This window comes from Heloderma suspectum, chromosome 6, assembly GCF_057233095.1.
Source record: "Heloderma suspectum isolate Gila_16-S chromosome 6, 16-S_ref, whole genome shotgun sequence".
Lineage (NCBI taxonomy): Eukaryota > Metazoa > Chordata > Lepidosauria > Squamata > Helodermatidae > Heloderma > Heloderma suspectum.
In genome coordinates, this window is record NC_139463.1 from 129260579 (window position 1) to 129271217 (window position 10639).

General features: G+C 59.6%; 1 protein-coding gene across 2 annotated transcripts; it reads left to right on the forward strand.

Annotated features, from left to right (window-relative positions):
- Positions 1-4156: 4156 nt before the first annotated feature.
- SLC25A11 (solute carrier family 25 member 11) lies at positions 4157-10637 on the forward strand. Of its 2 annotated transcripts, XM_084806943.1 has the most exons (8): positions 4157-4300; positions 5424-5576; positions 6180-6386; positions 6596-6686; positions 7359-7449; positions 7953-8052; positions 8846-8897; positions 10126-10637. In XM_084806943.1, the coding sequence occupies exons 1-8, from the start codon at positions 4197-4199 to the stop codon at positions 10279-10281; spliced, it is 954 nt and encodes a 317-aa protein (XP_084663069.1). In that variant the 5' UTR covers positions 4157-4196; the 3' UTR covers positions 10282-10637. The 2 variants fall into 2 exon arrangements, with proteins under 2 accessions (XP_084663069.1, XP_084663068.1); XM_084806942.1 differs by lacking the exons at positions 7953-8052; positions 8846-8897; positions 10126-10637 and having other exon boundaries at positions 7359-7933.
- Positions 10638-10639: the final 2 nt, after the last annotated feature.

A 10639-nucleotide genomic window follows, 5' to 3' on the forward strand; every position in this document is an offset into this window, starting at 1 on the left:
CAGGGCAACCCCACCTCCCTTTCTGTTCCTCCTGTTCTTTTTGAACAAGTTATATCCTTCAATTGCTGTATTCCAGTCATGAGTCATCCCACCAAGTCTCAGTTATACCTATCAAGTCATAATTTATCTCCTGTATTAAGAGTTGAAGTTCGTTCTGTTTGTTTCCCATACTCTGGGCATTAGTATATAGACCTCGAAAACCATGTGCTTCATAGACTGGCTTTCTTCCTACATGTGTCTGAAGACTATATCAGAGCTGTTCTCTCCATTGCAGTGCATGCGCCTACGTCCATTGTTACCCCCAACATTACATCTCCCTTCCCCGTAGGGTTCAGTTTAAAGCCCTCCTAATGAAGTTCTTAATGCTGTGGCCAAACACATTCTACCCATCCTTTGTGAGGTGCAACCCGTCCCTAGCCAACAGCCCATCTTCCAGGAAGTATAGCCCGTGGTCCCAGAATCCAAATCTTTCTCATCGGCACCACCTTCGTAGCCAGTCATTCACCCAGAGTATTTTTCGTTCCCTTTCTATCCCTCTTCTAACTACTGGAAGGATAGATAGGAAACTATCTGGGCCCCAAAGTTCTTGAGTTTCCTTCCCAAGGCTTCAAAGTCTGACGTGATCTCTTCATAGCTCCGCTTGGCGGTATCATTTGTTCCCACATGGATGAGAAGAAAGGGATACCTGTCAGCGGGCTTTAGGAGTGCAGGCAACCTTTCAGTCACGTCTCTAATCTGTCCTCCTGGTAGACAACATACCTGGCGAGTCCACAGGTCTTCGCGACATACTTGGGTCTCGATCCCCACACAGCAAGGAGTCTCCCACTACGACCACTCCTCTCTTCCTATTGTAGGCCTGGGTTTCATTGCCTTTGTTTGACTGACCTTCATCCTCCTGCTCATTCTCATGTAGGTTCTGCTGTGATTCTTCCTCTGCAGGCTGTCCCCCAGTCTCATCCGCAAGTACCTGGAATCAGTTCCACAGCTCCATGCCTTCCACTGGTGCAGAGTGGCGTCCAGTTCTTCTTCTCCTGTCACCCTTTTCCAAGGAGTATCCTGTACTCCATTTTTCTTCACCTCAGCATTCCCCACTTCTGCCTCATCTTGCTGTTGCTCTTCAAGCTTCTGGTCTTCCCTTTGCTGCTGTAGTTCCCCCATTCTGTCCAAGAACTCTTCGTGTTCTCTTATTCCCCGGAGGGTCGACAGTCGCCGCTCCAGTCCACTTACTTTTTCCTCCAGCAGCGTGATCAACTTGCACTTGTTGCAGGTGTAGGCCATGTTGTTCTCAGGCAAGAAAACAAAACATTGCACACACCTTGCAGGTCACCACCACTGAAGAGTTCTGTCCTTCCATTGTCTCTTTTCCCTTTTTGTGTCTAGCTTTGTGATTGTTCTAGAATAGCCTGTGCCTGCTCCTCTACTCAGTAGAGGTTAAAGCAGAGTCCCACTGGTGTGGAAATGTGTTACAGGACAAATAAATGAAAAAAAGTTAGTTAAAAAAGAAAAAAAAATGTTAGGGGCCTCCCCCTTGACCTCCCCTGGCCAACTCCTGTTTGCTCCCCCTGTCCGCCCGCTCTGGTCGCTCGCTCTCTGGGAGCTTGCTTGCTTCTGTAGTCCCTGGACCAGCTGGAGCAGCTTGCTCTGCTCTGCTCTGCTCAGCTGGGAGGCGGGAAACGTACCCAAGAGTTTCACAAGGCAAAGAAGTGGGATGTTCTTCAATGGCCAAGTCAGTCACCTGATCTCAACCCAATAGAGCACGCTTCTCACTGAAGACAAGACTGAAGGCAGAAAGACCCACAAACAAGCAGCAGCTGAAGGCAGCTGCAGTAAAGGCCTGGCAAAGCATCTCAAGGGAGGAAGCTCAGCATTTGGTCATGTCCATGGGTTCCAGACTTCAGGCAGTCATTGACTGTAAAGGATTTTCATCCTGGTATTAAAGGCAATCCTTAAGTTTGAAATGGTGTTGGTTTGTTCCATTACTTATGAGCCACCAACGATGGGGATGTGTGTATGCCACTGGCTGTGCTTCCTGAATGGTTAGTGCCCCACTTTTGCCAAACCCCTTGAACTATAGCTGGAAGTCCTGACTTCGCTCCCATCTGGGTGTGCTTCCTTTCAACTTCAGTGTGGTGGTGTACAGAGGCCAATTGCCGAAACAGTTATCCTTGTTCCAATATTTCTGGCCCTGACTTTTCCTCCACAAATTGTCTAATCTTAAAGCCATACAAGTTGGCAGCCATGATCACATCTTGTGAAAGCGAATTCCATCTTTTAACTGCGCTGTGTGAAGACGCAAGTCCTGCCTTTGATCCATCCTGAATCTGTCTCCCACAGGATGACCCTGCTAGGTTCTAGTATGACAAGAGAGGGAGAAAAATGTCTCCCTCTCCACACCAGGCATCACTTTGGACACCTCTATCCTGTCTCCCCACACTCGCCCTTTTTTCCTAAGCTAAACAGTACTAGATCATAGAATCATAGAATAGTAGGGCTGGAAGGGGCCTACAAGGCCGTCGAGTCCAACCCCCTTGCTCAATGCAGGAATCCAAGTCAGATGCAGGAATTCAAGTCAGTTGCATTGTTGCAACCTTCCCTTGTAGAGGAGCTGCTGCAGCCCTTTGGTCACTTTAGTTGCCCTTTTCTGTACGTTTCTCAAGCCTACAATGTCCTTTTTCACACACTCTCCCACACTGGAGGCCTTCAAGACGAGGCTGGACAGCCATCTGTCGGGGATGCTCTGACTTGGATTCCTGCCTTGAGCAGGGGGCTGGCCTCAATGGCCTTGTAGGCCCCTTCCAACCCTACTACTATTCTATAAGAACTGTACACAGTATTCCAAGTGTGGCCGCACCATAGATTTGTGTAAGGGCAGGATGATACTGGCAGTTTTATTGGCAAGTATGAAGGCAACAGGGGTCCCACTCTGTTGCCCTCCCCCCATCACCTTCCCCACATTTCCCCATGAAATAGTCCTGGACTCCTCCTGAGAGGGAAAGGTGCCCAAGCCCATACTAATTTTGGCTTGTCCTTTGCTTATGAACAGCGCAGAAGTGAGAGAGAACCTTGGAGAATAACCCTGACAGCGGGGCCTAACCTTGTTTGTCCGGCTTCAGTGAAGGTGGCCATAACGAGCCAGGGAAGGCTTGGCGGGTGGGCTTGAGAGCCCAGCCTTCTGGATGCCTCCCTGGTGGAGAGAGGCCTGGCAGGCGGCCCCTGTGGGGAGCAGATGGGGGATCCATAATCAGCCTTGCCAATGACGTGCTTGAAATGGGGCTTCTGGGGTCCTGGTTTCCTGAGGGTTTGTGCGGGGAGCCAGGTTCGTGCCCGGCCTCTTCCCTCTGCGGCGCGGACATGGTGACCTGCTTCCACGCCCGTGGCTGCGCATCGGCCTGCGTTCCATCCACGCCCTCGCCAAGGAACGCGGAGGGCCGAAGGCCTCGGCTCGCGGAAACAGCAAAGCGCGGCCGCCTCCGCGCCCGAAAAGGCCCCGCCGCACACGCGCATTTAGGCGGAGACGCAGCCGGGCGGTCGGCGCACGCAGCGCCCGCGCGCGCATCAGGCAGGCTGGGGGGGCGCGCCCCGCTCCGCGGCCCGGAGGGCCCCGGCCGGCTGAGCCGCCGCTCCCACCATCCCGGCGCGCGCGGCTGCGAACTGGCCAAGGGCGTCCCGCGGAAGGCCCCGGCCGCCCTGCCCTGCGCGCCTGCCTGCTGGGCGGCGCCGGCGCTCCCCGCCCGCCGGGGGCTGCCCGGCCGGCTCTCGAGGCGGCCTTCCCGGCCGGCCGCCCGCGCTCGCCGGCCGCGCTCTTGCCCGGCCGCCCCCAACCTGCCGCCCTCCGGACGCGTCAGCCTGCAGCTCCCGCGGCCCAGCCCGCGCTGGCCGCGGTGGCGGGAGCCGGGCAGCGCCGCGGGCAAAGCGCCACCGCGCGCGGCTGGGAGCGACGGGGCGGGCGGCGCCACGCTCCGCGGGGAGCGACGCGGCGCGCGCGGGCGCAGGCGACTCGCGGGCGCGCCAGGAACCCGCCCCGGCCAGGCCGGCCGGCGCGGCCGCCGGGGGCGGGGCGCCGCCCAGCACGCCCCGCGCCCGCGCCGCGCGCGCCCCCGGCAGGAAGCCCCGCCCGCGCGCGGCCCGGCGCCTTGGCCCCGCCCCCGGCCGGCCCGAGTCACCTTGCCGCGGCGCCCGCGCTCCCTCAGGCCGGCATGGCGGCGGCGGGCGGCGGGCCCGGGCCGGCGGGGGCGGCCGCCGCGGCGAAGCCCAAGACGTCGCCCAAGTCCGTCAAGTTCCTCTTCGGGGGCCTGGCCGGGTGAGGAGAGGCGGCGGCTCCCGCGGGGCCCGCGCCGCGCCTCCCGGGGCCCCGCTGGCCGTCGGCGGGCCCGCGGCGAGGGAGCGGCGCCCCGGCGGGCGCAGCAGCGTCGGCGCTTGCGGCGCCGCCCGGCCTCCCGAGCACGGGATGGCCGGGGGAGGGGCGCGCGCGCCGCCCCCTCCCCAGGCGCCACGCGTCCCGCAGGGGGAGGCGCGCCAGGTGTTGCAGGGAAAGGCAGGGGCGGGGCACCGGCCTGGTTCGCGACCCCGCGCGGCGGGCTGGAACTTGACCCACAGTTAGCCGTGGGATGTGTGCGGCCGCCATTTTGAATGTGCAGCCCCCGATTCAGGGTTGCAGCATGTTGTGCAAACCCAGCCATCATGGGTTAATCTAGGGCTGAACAACCCACAATCCCTGAATAGTAGGTGGGTTAAGTGTGGGTTGTTTAACCCTCGATGGCCAGGTTGCACAACATGTCACAACCCCCAATGACTTCAGGGGTCACATATGCAAAATGGCAGCTGCATGTGCTAATTAACGTGGTTAATTGACCCACAGTAAGCCACCGTGTCGTGCAAACCAGCCCGTTGTCTCCCGTGAATGACTTTTTCCCGCACCCCAGCTCCACCACCCCGGTAGCAGCTTGCAATGGTTTCCTTTTTCGATCTATGATGCCTGGCTTCCTTAAAGCCTCTTAAGTAATGGAGGGAAGTATGAGGAATGGGGCTTTGGCCACCTCCACACAGGGTAGCCTCTGTGGGAGAATCTGCCCAGTTGTAGGCAGTCAGTCTCTGGTGGGGGGGGGAGCCACAGGTGGGCTGCAGGCTTCAAACTCTGAATAGGGTCAGGGAAAGACACCAGCCCTGCCAGGGTAGGAGGCAGCCCTAGGCGTGCTGGGAGGAGAGGTGGGCTTCTGGCATCCCTGGTCCAGTCCTTTGGGCATCTTGTTCTTGGATGGGCAGCTGGGAAGTGAGCAGGGGCAAAGGAGCCACAAAGGGACCCCACAGAGTGGTCACCCTCAGGACATGTCGGGCTGTAGTAACAGAAACAAGGAATGCTTTTATCTGGCACTTTTTGGCATCTCTCCAGTGAATTCTGTCTTTCCCTCTCCCCCCACCCCCAGCATGGCAGCCACGGTGTTTGTGCAACCCCTGGACCTGGTGAAGAACCGCATGCAGTTGAGCGGAGAGGGTGCCAAGACGAAAGAGTACAAGACCAGCTTCCATGCCGTGGGCAGCATTCTCAAGAAGGAGGGCATCCGAGGCATCTACACAGGGTAGATAGAGTAGTGATGCCTGAGGAGAACAGAGAGGCCAGGAGTTACTTTGGGGTGTTGGGCAGCGGCTGGGACCTGCAGTCTGTGTGTGTGTGCGTGCGTGTGTGAGAGAGAGAGAGAGAAAGACCCTGGAGGTCAGAAGTGGGTTTAGAAATAAAGAATGGCAAGATTGGGGGCCTTTCCTTCTGGGGAGGGGGCAGTGGTGGCTGGTGAGTCCTTCCCCATGGAGCTGCAGTCGCTTCTGGCGAAAGGGCAAAGTTCTGAGGCCGTCTTCAGTGTGGTCAAAGCTTGCTTGGGGCGGGCGCAAGCGTGGAGGGTCAAGCATGGTGGAAGCAGCTGCTGGGCCAAAGTGCTCTTCTCGTGGCCAGCAGCACAGCAGGTGCCCTCCACCTGCCCACCCTTCCTGGCCAGGTGGAGCAGGCAGACGGGGACACTGAGCAGGGCACCGGCAGGATGCCTCAAGGGCCTCCAAACAGATCAACTTCTGTTTGGAGGCTGATCTGCTCCCAGCTCCGCAACAGCAAGAGGCCCAGCTGGGTCTGGGCGGCAGATGGGCGGGTGGCAGGGGCCATCCATGCTGCTGATGGTGTGGTCTCTTGGCAGGCTGTCAGCTGGCCTCCTGCGCCAGGCCACCTACACCACCACCCGACTGGGCATCTACACCATTCTCTTTGAGAAGCTCACTGGGGTGGATGGGACGCCCCCCAACTTCCTCATGAAAGCAGTGATTGGGATGACGGCCGGTGCCATTGGGGCCTTTGTGGGCACCCCGGCGGAGGTGGCGCTCATCCGGATGACTGCTGATGGCAGGTGAGCACTGCTGCATGTGTTGGCAACCCCGTGGCACTGGGGGAAGTGTTCCCTGCCAGATGCTGCCTCTGGGTTGGAGGGCAAGTGGGGAGGTGGCCTGGAGCAGGGCTGGCAGCTGTCCCTCGAGTGCAGGCCGGGCCTGCTGTCCTTCTCCCCTGCTGCTAGCAGCCGCCAGCCATCTTCTGTGCACCGCGGTCTCTCTCTTCCAGGTTGCCTCCTGACCAAAGGAGAGGCTACGCTAACGTGTTCAACGCGCTTCTACGGATCACCCGTGAGGAGGGAGTGCCCACCCTCTGGAGAGTATGTCCCCTGGGGCCGGTCGGGCTTAAAGCTGGGAAGGGGCTGCGGAAAACGTTGCCTGAAGCCGTGGGGGTGGAGGGTGGCTTCCCTGGAAAGGCTTGATGGGGCAAAGAGTTGATCAGGCCGCTGCTTGCCAGGCGGGGCAGTGCTCCCTGCCAGGAGGCTGAGAGAGCCGCTCGCGCCTGCTGGCGGCCCCGAGTCTGTTCTCGGCTTGCAGAGCTAAGCCGGGCCACCCTTCTCCCCAGAGCAGGAGCTGCCCTGTGGTGCTTCTGACGTCACAGAAAAAAGCCTCTGTCTCCAGACGGGGACCAGGGTGGAGCTCTTTTGTGGGTTCCGCCGCCAGCCCCTGAAACCTCTGTCCTCAGAGAGCAGTTGCTGTGCCCATCTCCCTGGTCCAAGACACGAGGTGGGCCTTGGCCCCGTTCCTCGGTCTTGTGCCAGTTGCGAGATACTCAGAGCTGCCCATGGGACTTTCCAGCCCAGCTGCTCCTTCTGTCTCCTCTCTTGGACCTGGGCAGATCTGTGTGCCAGTTTCTCTTGGCTGTGAGGAGAAGAGGTCTCCCCTCCCTCCCTCCTCATGCAAGGCTGGACTCTGGGGGGAAGGGTGGTGGCTCGCCCTCCGCCGCCCAGGCTGCTCACTGCTCTCCTCTGCCTCACTTGCTTCTGCCCCAGGGTTGCATCCCCACCATGGCCCGAGCGGTGGTTGTCAACGCAGCCCAGCTGGCCTCTTACTCCCAGTCCAAGCAATTCCTTCTGGACTCTGGTGAGTTGTGCCCCAGGCAGCCGCTTGCTGTTGGCGCAGAAGGCTGCGTGCACCCCCCCCCCGCCTGGGCGGCATTCCCCCCCCGCTCCCCGTCTGGCCCGTCCGTTCGAGGTGCGGCTGGCGCCTTCTGCGGCATCTTGCACTGCCACCGCTTCTCTTGTGTCTTCGGAGGAGGACCTGGAGCGGCAGCAGAGGCGAGGAACACTCCTGATTCTCTGGTGGGGGCACTAAAGCTGCGCTGTGAGCCAGTACAGATGCCGACCCGGCGTCTGATGGCCCCAGGGAAGTGTGGGGAGGCACTCGGGCAGCCCCCCTCCTCTGCCTTAATCCGCTGCTCCCTGCCGTGGTTAGCCCCCTTCTGCACTGAGACCAGCTGTGTGTCTAAGCAGCAGGCTCTGGGCTCCCGAGCGCAGCGCAGCTCTTGGCCATGACTCTCTGTCGGGGGGGGCGGGGGGCAGCAGGGGGCACCAGAAACAGGTCTCCTGCCTTTGCGTCACCTTCAGGTTACTTCCGGGACAACATCTTGTGCCACTTCTGTGCTAGCATGATCAGTGGGTTGGTGACGACAGCTGCCTCCATGCCCGTGGACATCGCCAAGACCAGGTGAGGGCTCCTCCTGCAGCAGAGAGGCCCTGTCGAAGCAGGACGGGCTATGGAGTTGGCGGGGGAGCCCTTTTTTTTAAGGCAGCAGGGGAGCACACCGGTCCTGTGGACTCAGGGGCCCTAATCTGGAACTCTCCTTCAGCTATTCCTTTTAGGGGGTGGACCAAGCAGCCTCTCTCTGGCTGCCTCCTCAACACCCAAATGCAGAGCGGACAGTCGTGAGCCCCCTCCACAGGCTGTGTCTTGGCAGCCCCTCTAAGGGCCTAGCTGTAAGGCGGGGGGCTTGTGGCCCTCCAGAGGTTTTCGTCTCTGACTCATCAGCCCTAGCCAGCATAACCAATGGTGAGGGATCATGGGAGTTGTAGGCCAAAACCTCTGGAGGGTCACATGTTGCCCAGCCCGGCATAACTTGAAGGGTTGCAGAATTTGCTTCCACAAAATGTGACAGCTGTCACCTTGCATGGTTTTAGAAGGGAAATAGACCAGCTCCTGGAGGAAAAGGCTATCAGTGGTTACTAGTCCTGGTGGCTGTACATTGCATCCAGGTTCAGAGGCAGGATGCTGGAGAGCACAAGGGGACAGGTGCTCTTGCACCCCAGCCCTGCTTGTGGGCTTCCAGTTTGGGGTATCTGGATGGCCACCTTGGGAACAGGGTGCTGGGCCAGGGAGGGCCCCTTCGGCCGCGCCCAGTACCAGGGCTGCTCTTGCTTTCTGAAGGGAGTGGGAGGCCGCTTTTGGGTAGCATCAGATACTCTCTGACAGACTGGCTATTGCTACACTTGCATTTCCTCAGGATCCAGAACATGCGAATGATTGACGGGAAACCGGAGTACCGGAATGGTTTGGTGAGTGCACATCAGGCGCATGGCTGTAGCATTTGGATGGCGGCGGCTGCGCCAGAGCAGACGCCCGGGGAGGCTTCCAGGCTGGCGTTCAGACAGTGACACAACCCGAGACTGGCAAAGGTCAGCTGGGAAGCGCATCTTCTGAGAAGCCGGAGGGGAGTGACGCCAGGCGGGGCTTCTTGCGATGGGGTGGCAGAGTGGACCCTGGCTTCCCTGCTTCTCCCCCCAGTAGTTTGCACAAGCAGAATGGATTGTGCAAGGAAGCAGGTTTGCATCTTTGCAGTGGTTGCCCAGCCCAGCCCAGCCAGCACCAGCCCGCTGTTCAGAGGCCACCTCGCTTGAATGGCTTCCAGCTTGTGCTCCCCAGCCAGGAAGCAGCCAGGCTGGAATGCCCTGCGAAGACTTTGACCCTGGGCATCAGCTGCCCCCTCCCCCTCCCGAAAACTTTGCCTTCCAGGCCAAGGGCCCTGGGGATAGACTGTTCCAGCCAGTGTGTTCCATTACAGGGAGAGCCTGCTTCCATGGGGGTGTCCCTGTGCAAAACGACCCCCCGTCCAAAGAGGGGGGGAGGTTTAAGTTTCGAGGCTGCAGCCACACAGCCTCCCTTCTGTTGCTGCTGAGCTGGCATGGGGGTGCTGCTGGCTTGAAGCGTGTCCTTTGACTTGCACTGGACTGCAGCTCATGGGGCCGGTGACAGAATAGAGCCACCAAGTTCTGTTCCCCTCACTTTGCGTTGGACTCTGCCACCCCTGTGAGGGCTGTTAAAGTCCAGGAGCAGCTCACCCTTGTGGGGTCTGGGGTTTGGAAGGGGGTTGTGGCTGTGGCCCTCCCCAGCTGCACGCTTCCTGCCGCTGCCACAGCAGTCAGCCATGGCCGCCCTTGTGGAAGGGCTCCCCCCGCCCCCCTGGCCTTGAGGAAGTATCACTGCTAGAATTTGCTCTGCTGGAGAGCCCTCCACTGCACAGCCGGACCCAATCCTTGCATAAGGCTGGATCTCAACTCCCCACCCCCCCCACCCCCCGGGTTGGCTGCCTGACTGTGCAGCAGAGAGTTCCTCTCTGGCCGGAAGGGGGGGCAACGCTCCTGCAGGTGGCACCGAACCCAGGAAGAGCCTCGGGCTAAGCCAGCTGTACTTCCCTTGGCTCCCTCCTGCTCGGCCTGGACTCTCCTGCGAAGTGTCACATAAGGAGCTACTGGGCCTTTCATTGTCTCCCTGCTTGGTTTCCAGGACGTCCTGGTGAAGGTGATCCGTTATGAGGGCTTCTTCAGCCTGTGGAAAGGCTTCACTCCCTATTACGCCCGCCTCGGCCCCCACACCGTTCTCACCTTCATCTTCTTGGAGCAGATGAACAAGTTCTACCGGAAGTTCTTTCTCAGTGCCTGAGGGTGAAGGGGGCTCACCAACTCCTCTCCTGAGTGGCCTGTTATGCGCTAAGGGCAGGGGAAGGACTCCTCACCCCCCCCCGTTTGTTGGGGGGGGGTCCTGTGCGTACATGTCCAGAGCGGCCTCCTGCCCCTCTCACATGGAGCCTATCATGAGGAAGGATCCGACCCTCTCAGTGCATTGGGAACTGAGGGGATGGGGGACACTATTTATTGCCAGGGAGGGGAAAGTTCTGGGCCTGCTGTGGAACGCCCCTTCTCCAAACCAAACTGCCACCTCCTTGGGCAGCAGTGTCCCCTCTCCCTTCCCCTGCTTGGCTTTCAACTTAGTAAAACCAATCATGGTCTTAAGCTGTTTG

Excerpts from the sequence above, each read along its gene's own strand:
- SLC25A11 (XM_084806942.1), top strand. The coding sequence starts at position 4,197 with ATGGCGGCGGCGGGCGGCGGGCCCGGGCCGGCGGGGGCGGCCGCCGCG. Across the intron at positions 5,577-6,179 it reads ATCCGAGGCATCTACACAGG|GCTGTCAGCTGGCCTCCTGC; the intron begins GTAGATAGAGTA and ends GTCTCTTGGCAG. Across the intron at positions 6,387-6,595 it reads CGGATGACTGCTGATGGCAG|GTTGCCTCCTGACCAAAGGA; the intron begins GTGAGCACTGCT and ends TCTCTCTTCCAG.